We start from the raw sequence: 20,872 nt of genomic DNA on the forward strand, positions 1-20,872 counted from the left end.
ATTTTATTATTATTTATAATCATATTTCATAATTGGGCTCGAGTAAAATTTGCGTTGAAAAATAGGGCTATCATTTATTGTCGATTTGACTTTAGATCGGAGTTAAAAAAAAACAACTCATATTTTTGTATAGCTAAGATCATTTTTAAGGTTTCGACCAGGTTTGAATTGGGAACCTACCAATGTTTTGAGTTGATGTTTTTTATATGTTTCGACTAGCTGTGGTCGAAAAAAATATACCGAATATTAGGTCTGCTTTGCGATTTATTTAACACTTGCTGTATTGTTATTATGATTATAAATAAAATTCCCCAATATTACTCAAGCGTACGAGATTTACCAAATACATCATGTTAAATTATATTGTTACGTTTACCAATTAATTAAGAATTGTTTGAGTGACGAGGCTTAACTGTCAAATATTTATACGAGTATTAACAAGTAGTTTGGTAAAATTATCTTTTGTCCAAAAAACTAAATTAATAGTCTTTTTAATGACAATTATCAATTCTAATGCAAAGGTTAATAGAGCTAAAAAAAGTACTGGAAAAGTGACATATACAAGTTATGGCTCCCAATTAAACAAAGAATCGAATGAAAGAAAGAATCTAGCTTCTGATTTTAATAAGCCGATATCCATAGTTTATGAGCCAGAGATCGATCCTATTGAAGAGATTATGGATCAAGGAGTTCACTCAAGAACATCTCTTAAAATGAGCAATTTGGAACCTTTTATTATAGTTTGTCAAGATGAAAAGTTAAGTAAAACTCAACTTGATCATTTATCAAAACAATGGGAAATATATGAATTATTTATCAAGGAATTAGAATGTCTGAACAAAAAAATTGCTAATAATATTTTAGGAAAGCAAAATGATAACAATTCCTATCCACAAAGTTTAAAAACTGGTATAATATATATGATTGATAATTAAATTAAATTTTAAAAGATTATTCTATTTCTTCTGAATATGATGAAGAATCAATTAAAGATTCTAATCCTAACAAAAGAATTAGAAAGCCAAAGGTAATTAAAATTATATAAATATTATATATAATGTAACAAGACAATTTATTCTCCCCCACACTCGTCACCTTCAACATACAATTATATTCCTGATGATGATTCTTCCTTAACTAATGTTAATGATTTGATTGAAGATGTTATATATTCTTCAAAAAGTAATTAAAATATATATATTATATTATACTTTATAATAGAAAAAAAAACATTTCTCCCAAAGATAAAACTTTTGTCAAGTTCACCTTCAACTATTAGTAGTAAAAAATCTAAAAAGCCTTTAGGAGTTATTGAAAATAAAATTGCTGAAAACAATTTACAGACAACAGCCTCGATTAATGGTATGTTAAGATTTTTATACTCTTTTTAAAATATATAATGAAATACATTAATTTATAATAGATTTAGAGCCCTGAAAATTTAACATTAAATTTTTAATTTAACACAATTTATAAGATAAATATAAAAAAAACACTGGCCCAATTTAATATAAAAAAATTAGGGGCCAAGTATTGGACCAATTTGCAAGTTCTAATTTGATTATCTTGTTTTTAGTTAAACTCCAATCTGATTAAGATATCAAATGGTTAATGTGAGTTGACCTGGTAAACATTTAATCAACAAGTAAACTACAAATCTACCAGATTAACTATGAATCAAGCAGATGTGATACTTTTTAACTTTTAAATGTGATTTAAAATTTTCAACTAGGTTTACCATATAAACTAGATAGGATTTCTTCTTTTAACATTTTTCCATAAAGGGTCAAAATAACTCCAATTCATTGATTATCTTTGATGGCTCATTTTTTTACTAGATATAATTTCCCTAGATATTGGACATTTTACAAATGAAAAAAATTTTAAATAAGAAATAATCAAAAATTTATAAATCATTAGAGCTGTGCCAATTCACAAATTTTCATTATTATCATGAATAATTAAGTTTTTCATTATTCCTCAATCTTGATTTAAAATATGGATAATATTTATGCAGATGGGACTTTTACTTTTAATATTTAGAATCCTTTTCTTGTAAATAATATAACATAAAATAATATCAAATTTTTAGCTACTTTCCTTTAAATAATTTTACTATTATGATTATTTAAATATAAATATTGTATAATTATATTTATTATCAGGGTTTCTACTATGGGGGGGGGGGGGTATGAAGCAAAATTTCTATTGAAATTTGAGAAAATTTTTAACACCATTTACATTTGAATAAAATGGGGGGGGGGGGTAATGTTGATTTGTCCACTTTTCTAATTATTATGATTTAAAATTTTCCTAATTTGATAGGTGAGTGATAGGGCATAATTTAGAGTAGGTAGGAATAGGGGTAAGGGGTAATATTTTGAGGTTGGTAATATTGTCATTATAAGGGGATATAGAAGTTCCTATATACCATCAATTCTAGCTTCCAAATTAATGCCACAGAGGAGTGACAAGTCTTCAAATGGCTAATGGAGATTTTAGGTTCACTGTGACTTGGAATAAAATATGATCATCTAAAATCAATTAATATTGATCACAGAATGGTCAACAATCAGAAAAACTTGCTTCATTACCTTTTATGAAAAGTTCAACAAAATATGGCTGCATCATAGTAGAAAGGTTCCTGTGACAATCAAAAGGAAGATTAATAATATTCATTCGACCTACAATTCATGAAAATGAGACATATGACGTATAAATGGCCTGTTGCTATGGGGAAACTGATCTGGTTGTGACAAATAAGGGCCACAGTAGAGGTATTAATACAAATTGAAGGAAAAAGTGCAAGAATGATTGGTATGATGAATGAAAAGTGCAAATTCTGTTGGAAGGATAGTAATAAGTCATGATTATGAAAATGGTATTTTCGGTATTTTGTTATATGATCCCAAAAAGTAGAGCTGAAGAATAAGAGGTATTTTGGGATAAAGAACTAAAATCAGGAATACCTCTAGAGAAGATAATCATGTTGGGCCGAATATTTCAGAATACAAAGAAGTCTATGGATTTGTTTTGGCATGAAAAATTCTTAAGGTGGAAGAATATTAGAATTTGATAAATAGAAATGGTTGTATGTAACACTTTTCTTAAGAAAGACATAAAGAAGTTGGTGACTTGGTGATGTAAGGAGTGCAATGTATTATTTATTGGTTAGGAGAATTTATTAAGGGAGACATGGTATAGAAAATGGGAAGGTGATACTGGGAAATGAGTGTATTTCACGAAATCGTTTAATTGTAGATGATCATATATTGAAAGGAGTATAAAAGTACATATCGAGACTAAAAATCTGAAAGATGAAGGGGAGAGTGCGAGAAAAAAATTTGCCATAATACTGGCCATGAGTATAAAATGCAAATCGAAACAAATATTTGCATTTTCGTATTTTTGAATTGAATATTATTTTCATTATACTTATTTTCATCTTCGTCTTTAAAAAAATATTTTCCAAAATATAAAAATAATTTATTAAAATTTGTAAAATTTAATATATATAAATTTTATAATTTTTTTTGAAAATATAATTTTGTTTGTTTAAAAAAAATAAAATAGAGTAATTAATTTTTGGTTTCAGTTTGTTTAAAAAATTAAAGTAAAATAAACCCATTCATAATAAGTAAGTTCTGTAGGACAATCAATCCAAAGGACAGTTAAATTCTTTAGGAATGTCACTGAAAATGGCACAGCATAAAAATCTTATTTTCTTTTATTAATTTTTTAAAAATATTCATTCATTTATTATTTAGTATAGATATTAGTTATTCTACTCTATGGCTCAGAAATTGGATTATAATAAGGATATCGGTTGGAATTTGGGGTGGTGACTACCTGATCTAAACCTCCAAGGGATATAGGGGATAAAAAATATTTAAAATTAGCACCCAAAATTCATAGCTTACTTGTATAATAATAACAGTTTATTTTGTACTTTATCTTGTCGATTTGAATTTTATGTTTTGTAAATTTAATGTTATACTTTTTTTAAATATAAATGCCCCTTAGATATAATATCTAAATATTATGGGAAACGAGTGGATTATAATATTCAGTACAATCAAAACAACTTAAATAATCGGTTGCTTACGCCATTGAAGGTTATTATGTAATTTTATTTTACTTTCATAAATGGTTAATAGGGAAATATAATCTTAATACATCAAAGTCTCATTTTTTAAAAATCATTCTTAAATACATATTAGATATAATTATTTAAATATTTGTGGTTGGGTTTTCTTTGCACTTTGTCATTAATTCATGAAATCAGACTCTTATTGCTAAATCATATCACATTTATAATATACAAATATATTTTATGCATTATCAATATATATTTCCAATATTACTTTTTATAAGTGTTCAAAATGTTCTCTCATTTTCAACGACAACCTGAAGGCTATGGTGCATGTTTTGGGTCATTTCAAAACACAATTTGATAAAATGTGTTTGGAAGAGTATAGATGTAGACATTGTTTTAGGGCCTTTGATACTGTGGAGGATAAGGAAATTCATCAGCTAAAAGTTTTTACATTATTTAACATTAGTAATGCAAGGTTAGAAGGATTGATGGATATGGATTTTAAACAATAAATTCTGTTGAATTTGCATATTTGTTTAGCTACCAAGTCTGAGATGGGGATCATGGGATAGATGAGTAGTTAGGTAGTAAAGGCTTAGCTAACCATTCAGAGAGATTGGAAATAACATTTAAATTTCACCTTGCCCAATATTCTTGTCAATTCTTCATTAATCTACCTGACACCATAACAAAATATATTGAAAAGTAATAAATAAATAAAATGGGAAGGGTGAGAAGATAGAAAGAACGAATATAAAAAATATAGGTGAAAATAAATATAGAGATGGGGGGGGGATTAAGAAAAAGTAGATGATAATGTAGTTTTCGTGCTCGTCTTTTATTTGAAAGGTGCACTTATCCACCTTTGACCCGGCCAACATATGCATGTTTTGTGAGCTCCAATTTTCGAACCTACACGATTTGATTCAGCACATGACTGAAAAGTTTTGCCCCACAGAAGGTCAGGCCAATAGGAGTCACTCGGTTAAGGAGATGCCATTCTGGTGTCAACTTTGCGAAACACAATCTTCTTGCTATATCGATATCTTGGTTCATTTTAAAAAGGTTTTAAACACACTTTAATTTATATCTCGTTTATTAATAATATTCAGGGACTCAAATGCCATTTTTTTGTTCGGCTAAATTATTTTTCTAGAGATTAATATTACAGTTACTTTCAAATTTTCATATTTATAACCTTCTGACAATCCATAAAATTTTGGAAGTTTGGAACGTATCCCTGATAATTTTTTTTGAAATAAGGTTCCTATCCCACTACGTTATTTCTCAAAAAAATATATAACTTTTTTATCTCAGAATGGGTCTGATGTGCTATGCGCTATAATATTAATTCATTATTTTTGAAAACGTTAGACACATCAACTTATAAAAGCCGATCTTTAACCTGGCTCACTAAATATATATTTTTTAATGTATCGATATCTATATAGATTGCTAGAAATCTATATGATAACTTTTCCCGAGATTCATTTTTATTATATTTATAGGTGAGCATAATACCTAATTTAGGATTCTCTTTTTAAAATTGATTTTAAAGTGTACTAAATTCTTTTATTGAGTTGATACCTTTGCACAAATATATAATTAAGTGATAAATATTAAAAAATATATAATTAGATGATTATAAATAATTGTTAGATTTTAATAAAAGAACATCTTCAAAATTTTGATCATTAAGGCATCCCCTTTTATCCTGTATAGACATTTTTAGCCATCCTAAAAAGTCTTTTAGCGGAAAACTTTAAAAGGGGTGTTATTTTATGAATAACAACATTATATTGGGTTATAATGCTTAAATATACTAAAATTCCGACACTCATTTTTGTAAAAAATTATTTATATTTTATATCATTCATATTCTCTAAAGGGGTACCGAAAATATTTGATATTAAGTTATTTCATTTTTTTTCAGAAGTTATCTGTTTGCAATTTAGTTTGACTTTAATAATTTATCAATTAAAATTTAACATGTTGTCGTCACCCATTGTGTAAAATAAAATTTGTCTGTTTTGCTTTTAATGAAATAAATTTGGAATCTGACATAATATTTAATGAATTAATTTCAAATATTTTTTTTAATATAAAAAACGCAAAATAAAATTATATCTATAAATAAATATAGATATACCTCTAAAAATATATCGAGATACATGAGAATTTAAGCGGAGGCTAGTTTTTAAAGCAAATTTTAAAATAAAATGACATTAAACTTTATTTCAACTTTACATTTCAAAAACCTTATTAAATATAACATACTTAACTTAAAATAATAAAAAACAGGCTTGTAATATCGATATGCACAAATTAGTAAATAAAAGTTAAAAATAGATATATAATTATTATTAAATTATGAATAATTTAATAGAAAAGCTAAAACATAAGACCCGGCCGAAGGCCAGCTAAGGAGCCCCCCCCCCCCCCATAAGAAAATCCTGGATACGCCACTGTAACATTTGCACTATCACTCTAGGATTGTATAAATTTAAAGCGGCCTAATACATAGACATAAATACAAAGGCTTGTACTCTAGTTAAATTATTTTACAAGGATATTTTAAAATAAAATAAGGTATATTTTATCAAAAATACAAGAAATTTTTCAATTTTTTAAAAACCCATATTTTGCACTGTAACCAGAGTCGGGAAGTGAGAGTTTATAAAGGAAAAGATGTTACAATAATGTAAGGCATTTTATATGAACTCCTATTGAGCTCTTGTAAATGTAAAAATACGATTTTTAAATAACTTCATAACCTTAATAAAACTCAGGAACATAGAAATACTCATTTTGCCTTATGCCCCTTTTGCTTAGTCGTCATTAAAATACCAAGGCATACAGAAGCTAGCTCACCATTGGATGTGTATGCCAACCACGTAGCGAGACATATGACCCCTTCCCCTTCTACACCAGGTAAAAAACATATTTTTAAATTTACCTTTAAAGAGAATGAGTAAAAATAATATGGATGGTAATACAAGTTTAGAAGAGTAAGGGAGAAAAGGAAAATGGAAACGATAATAATTTTCAATTTTTTAAAACGTGTTTTCATCAATAATTAAATCTTATATTTGACAAACTATTTTTATTTTCCAGCCCTTGAGGACATTATAAATTCTAACGCCCCGTCAGTGAAGGATAAACGCAAGCAAATTCAGTGCGGGTTGTGTCGGCTCAATTTTTGTCACGTTGAACAATTCGATAAGCATCTCTCTAAGCACCATGAAACTTTTGGGGGCAATTCCGAGGGGAAAGGTTAGTTTTCATATCATTATTTATTTTTTTTCTATCTCTCATTTATTTTCTGTTTTTAATAATCTCCCCCTTTCTTTACTTTCCACTCTTTTTTTGTCTTTCTAAATTTGTTTCTCATTTATTATATCTTTTCTATTACCATTACTTTTTGGCACTTAGAGCCATTTTAGAAAAAACCAGTTGCTTTATTTCCCAAACAGAAATTATTTAACTTTCATTTTTTTTAAAAGAAAAAGGTTCTGTTATTTATAATCAATTTTTTAAAAATATTATTTGTTATGTTTCTGATTCTCATTTTGAAAACCGTTTTACAAAAAAAAATAAATCAATTTCCAATGTACTAAATATTAGTGATATTGTTAGCCTCCCCCTAAAAATTTTACATTTTACTTCTATTTATATCTTATTTTTTCTTTCTTTCATACATATGGAAATGGTAAAAATAAATGATACCTATACGCAAACAAAAAAGGGCCTAAAATTTATTTATATATATTTTTAAAATTACATTTCCATCGCCTATCTTACGCTTATTTCAGTCATTTTTTCTATCATTTTTAGTAACTACATATTAAAAACTCAATTTTTTTGTTATAGCTACTATTGAGCCCGTTCAAATACCGCGTAAGCTAGCCGATTTATGGTCCTTATATTCTGATCTAGACGAAGGAATCGAGGACATGGATAATTTACCAATCGAGAGTGAAATTATTGACCTAACAATATATTCAAAAATTTTCTTTTTTTTGAAACCCTTAGAAAATTTCATAGTTTTGATGATACTTTTTGAAAAGAACAACTATAAGGGGCTGGATTTAAATAAATAAATAATTTTTGGATGATGATGATTGTAGAGAATTAATTTTACCAGAGTTGTTATTTACTTAATGCCCTGCCCTGTGGCAGGGAAATGGTGACTTTTTAAAATATGATCTTCCTCCAATATATAAATTAGAGATCTGCAAAAGTAGGCCCGGTCCCCCATCTTGAAGCCCCGGGCCGGGTTTGGGCCTAATTTTTTCAAAAATATCGGGTTCGGGCCAGGTTGAGCCTAATATTTTTTAAAAAAATTTGGGTCGGGTTGGGCCTTGAAATTTTTTTAAAATATATTTAAATTTATCAATTTTATATTGAATTTTTTATGTAAATAAAAATATTTGATTTTATTTATAGAAACTAAATGCCATATAACATATGACTTTTATTTTAAGTAACTATAAAAATTAATATCTATATTTAAATTAATTCGGTAAATTTTTTTAAAAAAAATTTCGAATTCGGGTCAGGCCGGTAAAACATTTTTTAAAAAAATTTCGGACTGGGCCGGGTTTAAAAAATTAGGCCTGATGCAGATCGCTTATATAAATTCTAATTCTAATTTTAAGAAGCCTAATGTCTATAATGAAAAATCGTCACAAATTAAATAATCAATTGAGTAGAAATTTAATATGAAGATGAAAATAATAATACTTATACATAACTAACAATACGTTTAAAAAAATATGGATAAGGAAAGGAAATAATAAACAGGAAGAAAAAAGGCAACAAGATATTAAATTTAACAAGAAAGTGAACAAACCAAGGCTAATTAGTTAAATAATCTTGATCTTATTTTTCGCAATAACATTACTATAACAAAAATTATTTATTTTTATTAAAATTTCTGAAATTATTTATCGATTAGACAAGTCTTTCGCCTCCACTGGTTATATACGTAAACCCAATGTTGATTTAAAACCGTACATGACAGAAGAGGATGTGCAAGATGCCAATGTTTCTAAAAGTATAATATTTATGTGATATTTTTTCTAAGAGTTATTTTAATGTGAATGTTAGATTTGACTCTTTGGTAATAAAAATTTAAGGAAATGAAATGTTGATATTTAAGCAAAGTTAATTCTTATGTAAAAAGGTACAGAGAAATGAATGTTATTTTCAAAAAAAAATTTAAGAACTATTTAAATACACAAAATAGAATATCTGTGAAGTAAGAGAATTTGTTTAATACGTTAATTATAGAGATTATTATTGCTTAAATCCGTGTACATGATAATCGTCATAGCTGCAGATTTGAAATGGGCGTATATATATAAGGTATATAGATTGAATGATTTGAGGGGGATAAGAGTAAACGGATTCCATCATCTATCTGGCTTATTGTTCTTTTGCAGATAATATAATAATTAAATTTTATTAGACATTGTATATATGTAATTTGTGACTGATAATTAGGGTTGGCATAAATAAATCACAATTTTAATCGATGTTAAAAATCCTGATTTAAATCAATTCACTTTCTTTGTTTGTATTTTAATAATAATTATTTATTTCAAATAAAACGTTTTATTATGCCTCATTTTGGTTTTTTTTTCATGAAAATGCCAAATTATATGATATTTAAATGCTTTTATCCTAAATTTATTATTTTGATATGATAAACATCGTTAAAATTAGGACCTCTTATAAGTATTTCTGTTCCGTTCAATAAATATTTATTCTATATTTTGCTGATGCTAAGATTAATTCAGATTCAGTTTATAAATATAAATTCTATGCAAAATTTTTTTATCTATTAAATATAATTATTACCGATATTAAATTGATATCAGCCAATTACCGATCCGATATCACATCTAATTTTGTATTCTGTAAACATACTCATTGTTTTAATTTTTAATGCATACATCTAATGTTGCAAAATCATTCTATTTTAGTCAATTTTTAAAAATGGCTAACTCACCAAAAAAAATATTATGCAAGCCTAAGGTTTTGCTCAAAAGGGTTTGGACATCTATTAGCGAAATCTCGAGGCTTAGGCAATATTTTTTTTGGTTAAAATATTAAATTGGCCGTTTTTAAAAATCGGTTCAAATGGAGCGATTTTATCTTACTATATACATCTACTCATCTCATCTCATATACTTTATGATAATATCTATAATTCAACTATACCATAACATAGGTCATTTAAATATATTATAATGATCAGTTATAGTTCATATCCATGAATCTGAAAGTTTATAAAAATTTTTTATTGATAAATCACTTATTTATATAATAACATTAAGCTATTTACATAATAAGTAACAAACAAATATATAAATTTGAAATTAATCTTATAAAAAAATGAAGACGCCATTTTATCTGCTCGGAACGGAAAATTTTATAATATTGATCGATAACCTATATTTAAAAAAGATGAAATATCGGCCCGATCCGATAAAAATATCGGTACATCCCTAAAACTAATCTAACATTTTTAACATAAATTTTTTTTTTCGACGTTATGTGAAAAAAAAGGATTGCATATTTAATTAATAACTTTGCCTCGGTTACTTTCCTCCGGAGCTTATATTTTATTTTAAATTAAAAAAATGCGACTTAATCAAAGCGATTTTTTTAATAAATAAATTCTGATTTTTGTCAACACTATTCAAAATTCCCGAGTAATACAGTTTAACCTGTTTATTTTATTAGATATTTTTAATTTATTGGTCCCCAATTATTATTATTTTAAATTTTTTAATCTTCATTCGATTATCTTTCTCGAATATTTTTTTCGAATTACGAGTTTAAAATTTTTACATTTTATTTTATATTATTTTTTTTATAGGTTTCATATCCCAGAAAACCAAAAAACCATCATCGGGTGTATCCCACAAGAAGAAAAAGGTTGTTCCTGCTTCAACTACTCCAATTAAGACTCCAGTCAAGAAGGTTTTTATATAAGCAACGAGATCTCCTTTAATTCTATTTTTCCCCGCAATTTCAATTAAAAACAAATGCCTTTTTTCTTCCATTCATTCCTTTTAAGGAATATGTTTTTAAAAATGTTTATACGAGTCTATATAAACCACAAAACTATCGTTAATTATTATTATTTAATAAATGGAAGATGGAAAGAAAGTTTTATTGGAAATATTTTTATATTCCTTATGATAATTATAAATGTATTTTGGAACATTATTTTTAATATGCTACTTTTTTTCATATTCGAGGCAAGTAGATATTTATCGAAATTCACCTCCTTTACTCTCAGCTTTTAGTTTTTTTAAAGATGCTAAAATCGATGGTGATTATAATTCTTATGCTGGATCAATAATATAATATAAATGTGTTCAGATTTAGGCTATTTTTAAAAAAAATGATTTTTAAATGATTATCCTGCCTCTTATCTCGTTATAAATACATTCTAAAACAAAATTTTGATTCCTCTCTCAGCTGGATACGGCGTCACCTCCAATTAAAAAAGTATCTCCTCAACTGAGCACCCCAAAGGAGCAGTCTATTGCTATCACCAGTAATCAATCAATAAATGGAACTTGTTCGAATACCCGATTTTTCATGGCTACAGAAATGATCATAGGCAAAAATTGCTTTGAATGTCGCAAATTGGTCAAAAATACCGATCATTTCAGGTACAGAACTATTTTTCTATTATAAAAATGAGAATTATTTATCAACTAATCCTAATTACAAAAAATTCAGTTTTTTATAAAAAAATGGTCTAAAAAAATCGTACGCGTTCAACGTTCATTGACAAAAATAGAACGCTTTCACATTCATTGTTCCCTTTCAAAAAAAAGGAACGCGTTTATCTCCATTAACGCGTTCACGTTCATTCAAAACTATGAATAAATTTTTTTTAATACCTTAATTTTTTAACACAATAAAAAATAAATAAAAAAATGTTTTTTTATTAATGTTTAATGTATAAAACTTTTATATATCAAATAAATTTAACTTAAAATTAATAGCTAAATTTTAAATAAACATTCAAAACAAATAATATTAAGGAATTAATTATTTTATACTTATATATATATAATATTTAATTTAATGATTTTTACTTTATGTATCTATTATAATAATCATAATAATTTAATAAGCCTATGAAATACAATTATCTTAAATAAATTATTAACAGGAAACATTTACATATAGTTATATTATATAAAATAATAAATTTTAAAATCAAATAGCTATTTAAATTAGAACCTGAAGATTTGAAATTGATAATATATATTTTTTGTACACATTTTACATTTGGTAAGGATAGAATTTTATTGAATATTGGATGTTACTGTAAAATATTTATTATATTTTTTGTAATGTTAATGGTTAAAAAAATTCAAATGTGATAAAGAAAACAAAATAACTCTTTTTTGTTAAAAAAATTAGGATTACTATTAAATAATATATATTTTTTTAAATGAATAAAAATAAGAAGATTTTCTAAAATTAAACGAGAACGCGTTCGTCGTTCACATTCAATGTTTAAAAATAAAAAAACTCCGTTCATCATCTTTTTCAAAAGAACAAACTTGAACGCGTTTGTTTACAACATTACAAACTACTATATATATTCTATATTTATTTATAAAAAAAGGCGACGTAAAAGGTGCAAGCTATGTGAATATTCTACTTGTTGTTACAGAGCGCTTGACAAACATCAGAAAAACGCAAAAGCCCACGATGTCAATAATTTTGAATCTAATCATATCGATATTTTAGTACTTAAATGTTCGAATTGTGATAGGAATTTTGTCGGAGAGAATGAATTAAGTAATTTTGTCCATTTTTTCCTCACATATGCATAAATAACGTACCAGCAATTTTGGAAGAGGGGAAATTTTTAACTATCAAAGATAGACCTCATTGATTGATAATTTTTTTTTAAACTTTATAGTAGTCTTAGTTGACAAGAAAGATTAATTTTGTAAATGATTATAGCATTAAGTGTTATCTGACTATTCTATTATTCTCAGCTCTTATTTTTTAGTTTTACCATTGTTGTAATGTATTTTAATAGTAAACGAGTTTTTCTTATTCTTTTATTTTGTAATGTAAAATCAAATTCCGCCTTTATTATTCAAATTAATCTCAAAATATATAATAATAAACGTTTTACAAAAAATAACAAAAAACAACAATTTAATACACATCATTTATCCCCAGTCAATCTGGTTTCGATTGTATCCTTTTTGGATATCGATCTTGACTTGTTTCTTCCTCCCTCTCCTTTGGATTCATTTCATCGTTATTTTTTACATCCTCATTGTTTATTATCTCTTCGGTTTTCTCTTCTACTTCAGTACTCTCTTCTAATTCGTGTTCTTCAATTAATACATTTTCGGTTCTTTTCCTTAATGTGATTTTAATCGTTTATCATTATTATTATATGATTTTGTTTGTTTATCATTATCATTAACTTTTTTAATTTTATTTATATTATCATTATGTTCCTCTTCTAAATGATCGATTTTAGTTTCATCATTTTGTATTTATTTTGTATTTTTTATTGCTGTTTCTACTGCAGTAGCTATCTGAATAGCTTTATTTATGTCTATATCGTCTTCGGATAGTAATCTTTGTAAAATTTTTGGATTTTTTATTCCGAATATAAATTTATCTCTAAATGCAGTATTTAAATATTCCCCAAAATCACAAGTCGTTGCTAATGTTCTTAGATTTTGTATATAGTCTATAAGTTTAGACTGAGCCATTTTTGTAATGTATTTTAATAGTAAACGAGTTTTTCTTATTCTTTTATTTTGTAATGTAAAATCAAATTCCGCCTTTATTATTCAAATTAATCTCAAAATATATAATAATAATAATAATAAACATTTTACAAAAAAAACAATTTAATACACATCAATTGTTACAATTATAAGGCTCTATTTTTATTTTTCAATAATATATTACATGGTAGAATATTACATAGATGGAACCTTATTTTTCAGGTATGGCCTGGCCTGTGCTAAATTAAAAGAAAATTATTTCAGTCATAGCTCGAACATTTTGAAATGCTAGAATAGATCTAATTCCACTTATAGTCTGATAATCCAATCCAAAAAATTAGTTATTAAAATTTTTTACTATTTTTTTCTTTCAAAGAAAGCAAGAAAACTTATAAGAGCCAGAGGAAAATAAGTAAATTTTTTTTAGAAAGATTATTAAAATAGAAATAATCAAGTCCAACTTTAGAACTCGAACAGGTCAGTGCCGACCTTTATTCAAAATGTGTATTCGAATATAAATACACACTAAAAAAAGTATTTGAATATAAATACATATACATTTTTAACAAAGATATTTAAAATATAAATACTAAAATACCCACAATTTTTTTCAAAAAAAAATACTTAAATTGCAAATATCCTTTTTGCAAACCGATTTTTATAGTATCAGTTGTAATTTTTTTTTACTTATGTCTGTTCTAGCTTGATTAATTAGTTACGAATTTGGTTAACTAATTAATTCGGTGTCTAAGCATTGTAAACGAAATTCGATTTGATAAATTAGTTGTTTTAATGGAAGCATTAATTGTGTTTTTAATGCAACATCTGAAATTTTTATGTATGCAACTTATTATTAGAAGAATAGATATTAATCAAGAGAAAAGGGACAGAAATTTACATAGATGTATTGTAAATTTCGTATTCATCAATTTTTTTGCCAGGTGACAAAATTCATTTTTATTATCTTCTTTGATAAATCCATTATTAAAACATTCAAAAAGTTACCTTTCAAATTGTTAGATATTTTAGGTAAAACATTTAGGCAAATCGCTTATGCAATAAGAGGTTCTAAACTAGCAAAATCAAGAATAGTTGGTGATAATTTAATTTGAAATGTTTATAAAGTTTATTTTGTCATACTATAAATTTATATGTTTATACATGATATAGGATTATGTGTATATATATATTATAAAATAATGTAAAAGTTTTGAATTAAATTTTTTATCATTATGAAATTTTATAAAATTTGCAAAATATTTTACAATAAAAATTTATGTAAAAAATTGTTAAGCTGTGTCCTATATTGACTTATTTGCTTTTTAGTGCAGGCTAAAAAGTATTTGAACAAGAAGACCCTAATTTGGCTTGTTTTAAATACAAACAAGATCTTCTTTTTTTAATAAGTATTAATAAAATTTTATTCTAATAGCTCGCCTAGTTCAGTACTGTTAACTGTTAATGTCTGTCAAGCAATCCGAAGCTAGGATTCATATTTAGCAAGGTGAAATTTTTTCACATTTTTTTAAAAATGAATTTGATACTAAATTTTATAATAATACGTGAACTGTATAATTTTTAAAAATTTAATTAGTGTTGTTAATGCTAGTTAGATTTATTGGCGATATAATTTTGTAAACCCTGTCAAATGCTTTCTCCAAATCATCAAACGCATAATGCAATTTCTTTTCCTTCGCAAGATACTTCTGTTTTGTCTCACACAAAAATTGCATCTGTCATGCCTTTTCCCAATGTAAAACCAAACTGCATTTCATCATTTTAAATTTGTTCCCTTATCCTTTCTCTGACATCCTCTCAAAAACTTTCATCGCATGTTCTAAGAGTTTAATTCAATCTCTAAATCATCAGAACCTTTAATCATCTCTGATACAACCCTAATTAAACCCGCTGCCTTCCCTTTTTTCATTTTTTTTTACTGATCTCTTTTGTCCTTGCCAGATTTACACCATGGACCTTCTACCTTTGCACAACTAACATCATTATCCCATTCATTCTCTTCATTCAAAAGTCCTTCCATGTAGATCTTTCAGGTCTTAATACTACTACTATCAATCACCATTTTTCCTTCCATATTTTTCAAACATTTAACACCTACCACAACCTGCCTCTTTTTTACAATCTTCTTTGCCATTCGGATCACATTTCCCATTTATTCCGTTCTTCATTTCTTTAGCAAACTCCTGCCTTTTTTCTTCTTGAGCTTTCGCTATTAATTTCTTAGCATTTATTTTCGCCACCTTGTTAATATCGTTATCATTATTTTCTTTACTATTATACCATTCTTTGAAGCACCTGCGTTTCTTGTCCATAGCTTTCGTTACCTCCGGATTCCACCACCATGTCTCCTTATGTCTAGGCGACCTTTTCGGGGTACTTTGGGCTGTGCCCTGCCCATGTTTTGTTGTAATCATTAGGAAATTTTGTATCAAGGTTTTTAAAATTGGATGCCCTTCCTGACTTCAACCCCTTTAGGTGGTTTATACACCCCATCGTGGAGACTGTGATCCTATTCTAGACCCAGACCACAGGGAACAATTATGAATATTTCAATATTTAATTGTATTCTATATGATTGCATCACTTGCAGCATATATATATATATAAGATATTCAATCAAGAAAGACTCGCTATTACTCTACGGTATATTTGCATGTTTGCGCATATGAATATAATTTAAACTGATATGTACATTGTGCAATCGTTATTTAGAAAATAAAATTAGTGGGATGCTTAAAATCTTAATTTCTTTTTACTTTTTGGCTATTTAGCCTATACCTAAAAGCCGGCTATTTAATATTAAGCTGACTTAGGTTACAGTTTTATGTCTTATGTATTTGGTTCAGTATGGTTTAACTTATTTATTCCTATTATCATCATTATATTTATAATTATTGTAACTTGTCAATGGTCTATTTTCATTATTTTGCCATTGTTTATTATTATCTAAAATTATCTTTTGGATTATTGTCATAGCGCCTGTATAATTATAATTTTGATTGATACGGTTGTGGATATTTGGTATAATTGTTTTGTGAAAATCTGTTACAATAAGGAAATTTGTAATTATATTCTGCTTGATAATCATTAATTTATTGATATGAGGGTCTATAACGATATGTAAAATTATTTTTAAAATTAATTTTCCGTTATTGTGGATGATGATCTTATTTTAGTCGTTGATATCTATTAATTATTATAATTTTACTGGTTATTATTATTATTATTATGAATTTGTAAATTAAAGAAATATTATACTTATAGAATTTTTAAGTTTATATAAAGGAAATATAATTATTTCTTTATGGTGCTGAAAATGAAACCTCTTACAATTTTTCCTTTATTATAAAGGTGAATTAAATTAAATATATTCATTCATACTTATTTATTATGCCAGTCTTCTTTACTACAATGGGCAAGTAATTAGAAGCAAAAATAGATACATTTAAGGATACATATAATTATTTTGATACTTTTAAATGGATAATTAAATTGTTGGAGTATTGTTGTTAAACGGCTCGATTTGAGCCGATTTTTAAAAACAGCTAACTCCTTATTTAATTTAAAAAATATAACGCAAGCCTGAAAATTTTGTCCATAAATGGCACAAAGATTTGGACATGTGAAATCTCAACTCTTGGATAATATTTTTCTGGCGAAAATTTTGAGTTAGCCGTTTTATAAATCGGCTCAAATCGAGCCATATAACATCACTGTGCTGGAGAAAGGAATCGTTCCATTAATTATTTTGGTATTTTTAGTTGGGTACAAATTACCTTTGGCTCTCACTATATTATTTATTATACTGGCGATAATTTACCATCTATGATGGTTAAATTACATATAGAAAATTTTTGATGATGTAACATATTTCCTGTAAATACTATTATAAACATAATAACTCAATAATAAAAAATTCAGCCTATTCTATATTTTTTGTTCATTTCCCTGTTAAGAATAAATATAATAACTTAATGAATTAAAACTCAGCCGAACTGGTTTTTTTCCATTATCAATATGAAGAGATATTAATATTCTCGCTAACTCGGGTCAAAAATTATATATAAATTAATAAATTATTGATTTACAACTAAAATTCAATTTATAAATATAAAATAGAACGTATTTGTATGAAATTAAAAGAGTCATTAATAAATATTTTTTATTTTTTGGTATTTAAAATATAAATACTAAATACTTTCTAAAATATTCAAATAAATTTAAATACAAAAAAAGTATTTGTATTTTATACAAATATTCGCGTTACTGCCCAAACCTGCATGTAGATTATGAGCATTACAAATCGTTATTTAACATGACTTAAGTTAAGAAACGATATTTCACTATACAATATATATCTGAGAAAAAGTCGTATAATAAAATACTTAGGCTAATTTATTTTAAAATCAATTAATCAGTTGAAAATCATATAATAGAACGTTTATTATTCATTTACTGTTCATATTTTCAATTGCCCGTCTAAAGAGTTTGCATAATACCCCAAAAATTTTAGAAATTCCGAGCCGGGCCAAAAGATCAAAAGCCCAGGCAGGGCTTGAGAATATTTATTTTTTTCAAATCCTGACTGGTCATGGCCTAAAATTTTGATCAAGTCTAGCTCTGCTTTATGTCTCTAAATGTATATGGGGTGTGACAGCAAAGAATGCTAACTGATATTGGTTTAATTGTTACTTGTACACATGAAGGTAGAAACTATTATTAGCATTATATATATATTTTTCCTTTTTTTTAAATGATAAATTTAATATATATTTTGATTTCCTATTTGATTGTTTTAAGATTCAATATGGCTATTGAATTATGTTCTATATTCCATTTTTTTTTATACATACAATATTTAAGTGTACCATTTTGCCTCTAACCCACCTTGCAGGCTCATTGGTAGCGTTAGACTCGTTGATGAGCAAAAATCGAAGAAAAGGAGACTTGATACATCAATTGAAACTCCTCCATCGATTCTCAAAAAACCTTGTCACCCTTACAACAAAAAATTGAGAGTTTTTATTTTATCAATATAATCTTTTAAAATTGATCATTATATTAACACATTTTTTAAGGATTAAATACAATTTGGTCAATTTATTAAACGTATTTATTTATTGCATTATAGGATGAATATTTTTAGCCGATAATCCTATTGTGTGCTCCAATAGATGAATAAAATATTTCATTTATTAGTATAATATTCGCTAATGTAAATTCGGATATGACTTTTCGATTCTTTCATATAAATATCCTCATAATTTTAAAATTTTTGGTTCCATTATACTAGATAAATAAAAAAAATTATAACGCCTAGAATTTTGAATTACTAGTAGAATGAACTTATACTCGAAAATATTTAATTGTATTCTAACATTAATAATAAACTAAACTACATTTTATATAAATTTGTACAAAAAAAATATTATATATGAAAATATAAATTGCACCCAAGTTATATATAAACATTGCACACAGACACATAAAAAATAAATTTATCAACTATTTTATCTCTCCTTGAAAACAATTAAACAATATTAAAATTAAAATATACTTATAATTTAATACTTTACATGTTCAATCATGAAATATAAAAATAAATAATATTGCCGAAATTTAAAAAAATCACTTAAAACTACAATTTTACATAAAATATTAACAATTTAAAAATATTATTCGAATAATGTTCGAATCCTGTTCAATATAATATTCGGGAATAAGTAGAAATTGTTTAAATATTTTAAATCTAATATAATATGAAGTACTCTTTACGATTAGAATTTTAAGATTTTTTTCAGAAAATATATGATTTTCGTTAAAATATTTATATTCTACACCCAAGTTCACAAACCTTTTATATCTCAAATATAAATTTTTTTAATTAAAAAGGTTGAATTTAATTTGGAACAAACGATCCCATTCAATGAAGAAAGTTCAGACCTAACTAAACCAATAATTACGGAATTTTCTCCTCTAACTGAAAATGATATCATTTTTACCACAAATGCCGACATTAACACAGGTCAGTGATTTTTTTAAAATGAAAAATACAAATTAAAGCCCCTCATCAGACTTAATAATATATACCGCTTGAATTCAAAAAATTTGTTATTTTTTGTCCGCATTATTTTTTGAAATAAGTCCAATCCAAAAAAAATTGATGAAAAACTTAAGTATTGTTTTATTTTATTTTTTTTAAATTCAGGAAATAATTTTTAACTTTTCTGGTAGATAAATATTTATATAGGCATTTAAAAAAACAAAATCGTTTTGCTGACCAGAATGAAAATTCTATTACAAACCCGTTTGGCAGAGTAGAAAATTCTACTCTGACTATTTTAATAAGAATGCATAGAAATTTGCTCGATCTAATTTATTACCTAAAAAAACTAATACACGCAGATAAGACTACTTTTTGTAAAAGCTTATGAATATTATGAAATTATTTTAATATTTTTTTTTATCATAATCTAGAAAACTCATCGATTTACGAAGATAAAATTCATATGATTGCCCCAGTGACTGGGGATGTAATTACTTTAACAACTAACACAGTTTCGACTAAAAACACATGAATTATTTATTTTTTATTTATACAATTTTTTTTTATTAGTAAAAAAAATGATATTTTCTGTAGATATTTTCCTAATTACATTTATAATTTATCAAATTTTATATTATTTTGTATTGTTACCAGTTACCACATAGATTTAAATATATCATTATATCCTCTTTATTCATTTAAAAAAAAACAATTTGTTTGTAATAAATAATAATACAACTAAATAGTTTAAAAACCTTTAATGTAGTTTGGTATGTTTTTTTTCCTTTTCATCACATTCTAATATTTTGGACAACCCCCAGGTTATAACCCCCGTTTTTATTTATAGTTTGCCACTATAAAGTCTATTTCCTCCATTTCTAAATTTTTTTTTGACGTGTCGAGTTTCTCCTTCAT

At 26.0% G+C, this 20,872-nt stretch overlaps 1 protein-coding gene across 4 annotated transcripts; it reads left to right on the forward strand.

Moving 5' to 3' along the window:
• The first annotated feature begins 439 nt into the window (after window positions 1-439).
• Window positions 440-20,618, forward strand: LOC135931118 (zinc finger protein 280C-like). Of its 4 annotated transcripts, XM_065468002.1 has the most exons (18): window positions 440-909; window positions 951-1,027; window positions 1,068-1,182; window positions 1,222-1,260; window positions 1,306-1,362; window positions 4,024-4,115; window positions 4,375-4,539; window positions 4,946-5,161; window positions 6,886-7,027; window positions 7,211-7,369; window positions 7,967-8,071; window positions 9,054-9,152; window positions 10,983-11,086; window positions 11,591-11,787; window positions 12,759-12,934; window positions 18,775-18,929; window positions 19,804-19,936; window positions 20,389-20,618. In XM_065468002.1, exons 1-18 carry the CDS (start codon window positions 495-497, stop codon window positions 20,487-20,489), a joined length of 2,547 nt encoding a protein of 848 aa, XP_065324074.1. In that variant the 5' UTR covers window positions 440-494; the 3' UTR covers window positions 20,490-20,618. The 4 variants fall into 4 exon arrangements, with proteins under 4 accessions (XP_065324074.1, XP_065324071.1, XP_065324073.1 ...); XM_065467999.1 differs by having other exon boundaries at window positions 1,222-1,362; XM_065468001.1 differs by having other exon boundaries at window positions 981-1,027; window positions 1,222-1,362.
• The last annotated feature ends 254 nt before the right edge of the window (window positions 20,619-20,872 follow it).

Source organism: Gordionus sp. m RMFG-2023, chromosome 1, assembly GCF_954871325.1.
Source record: "Gordionus sp. m RMFG-2023 chromosome 1, tfGorSpeb1-WG-v2, whole genome shotgun sequence".
In the NCBI taxonomy this organism is placed as follows: domain Eukaryota; kingdom Metazoa; phylum Nematomorpha; class Gordioida; order Chordodea; family Parachordodidae; genus Gordionus; species Gordionus sp. m RMFG-2023.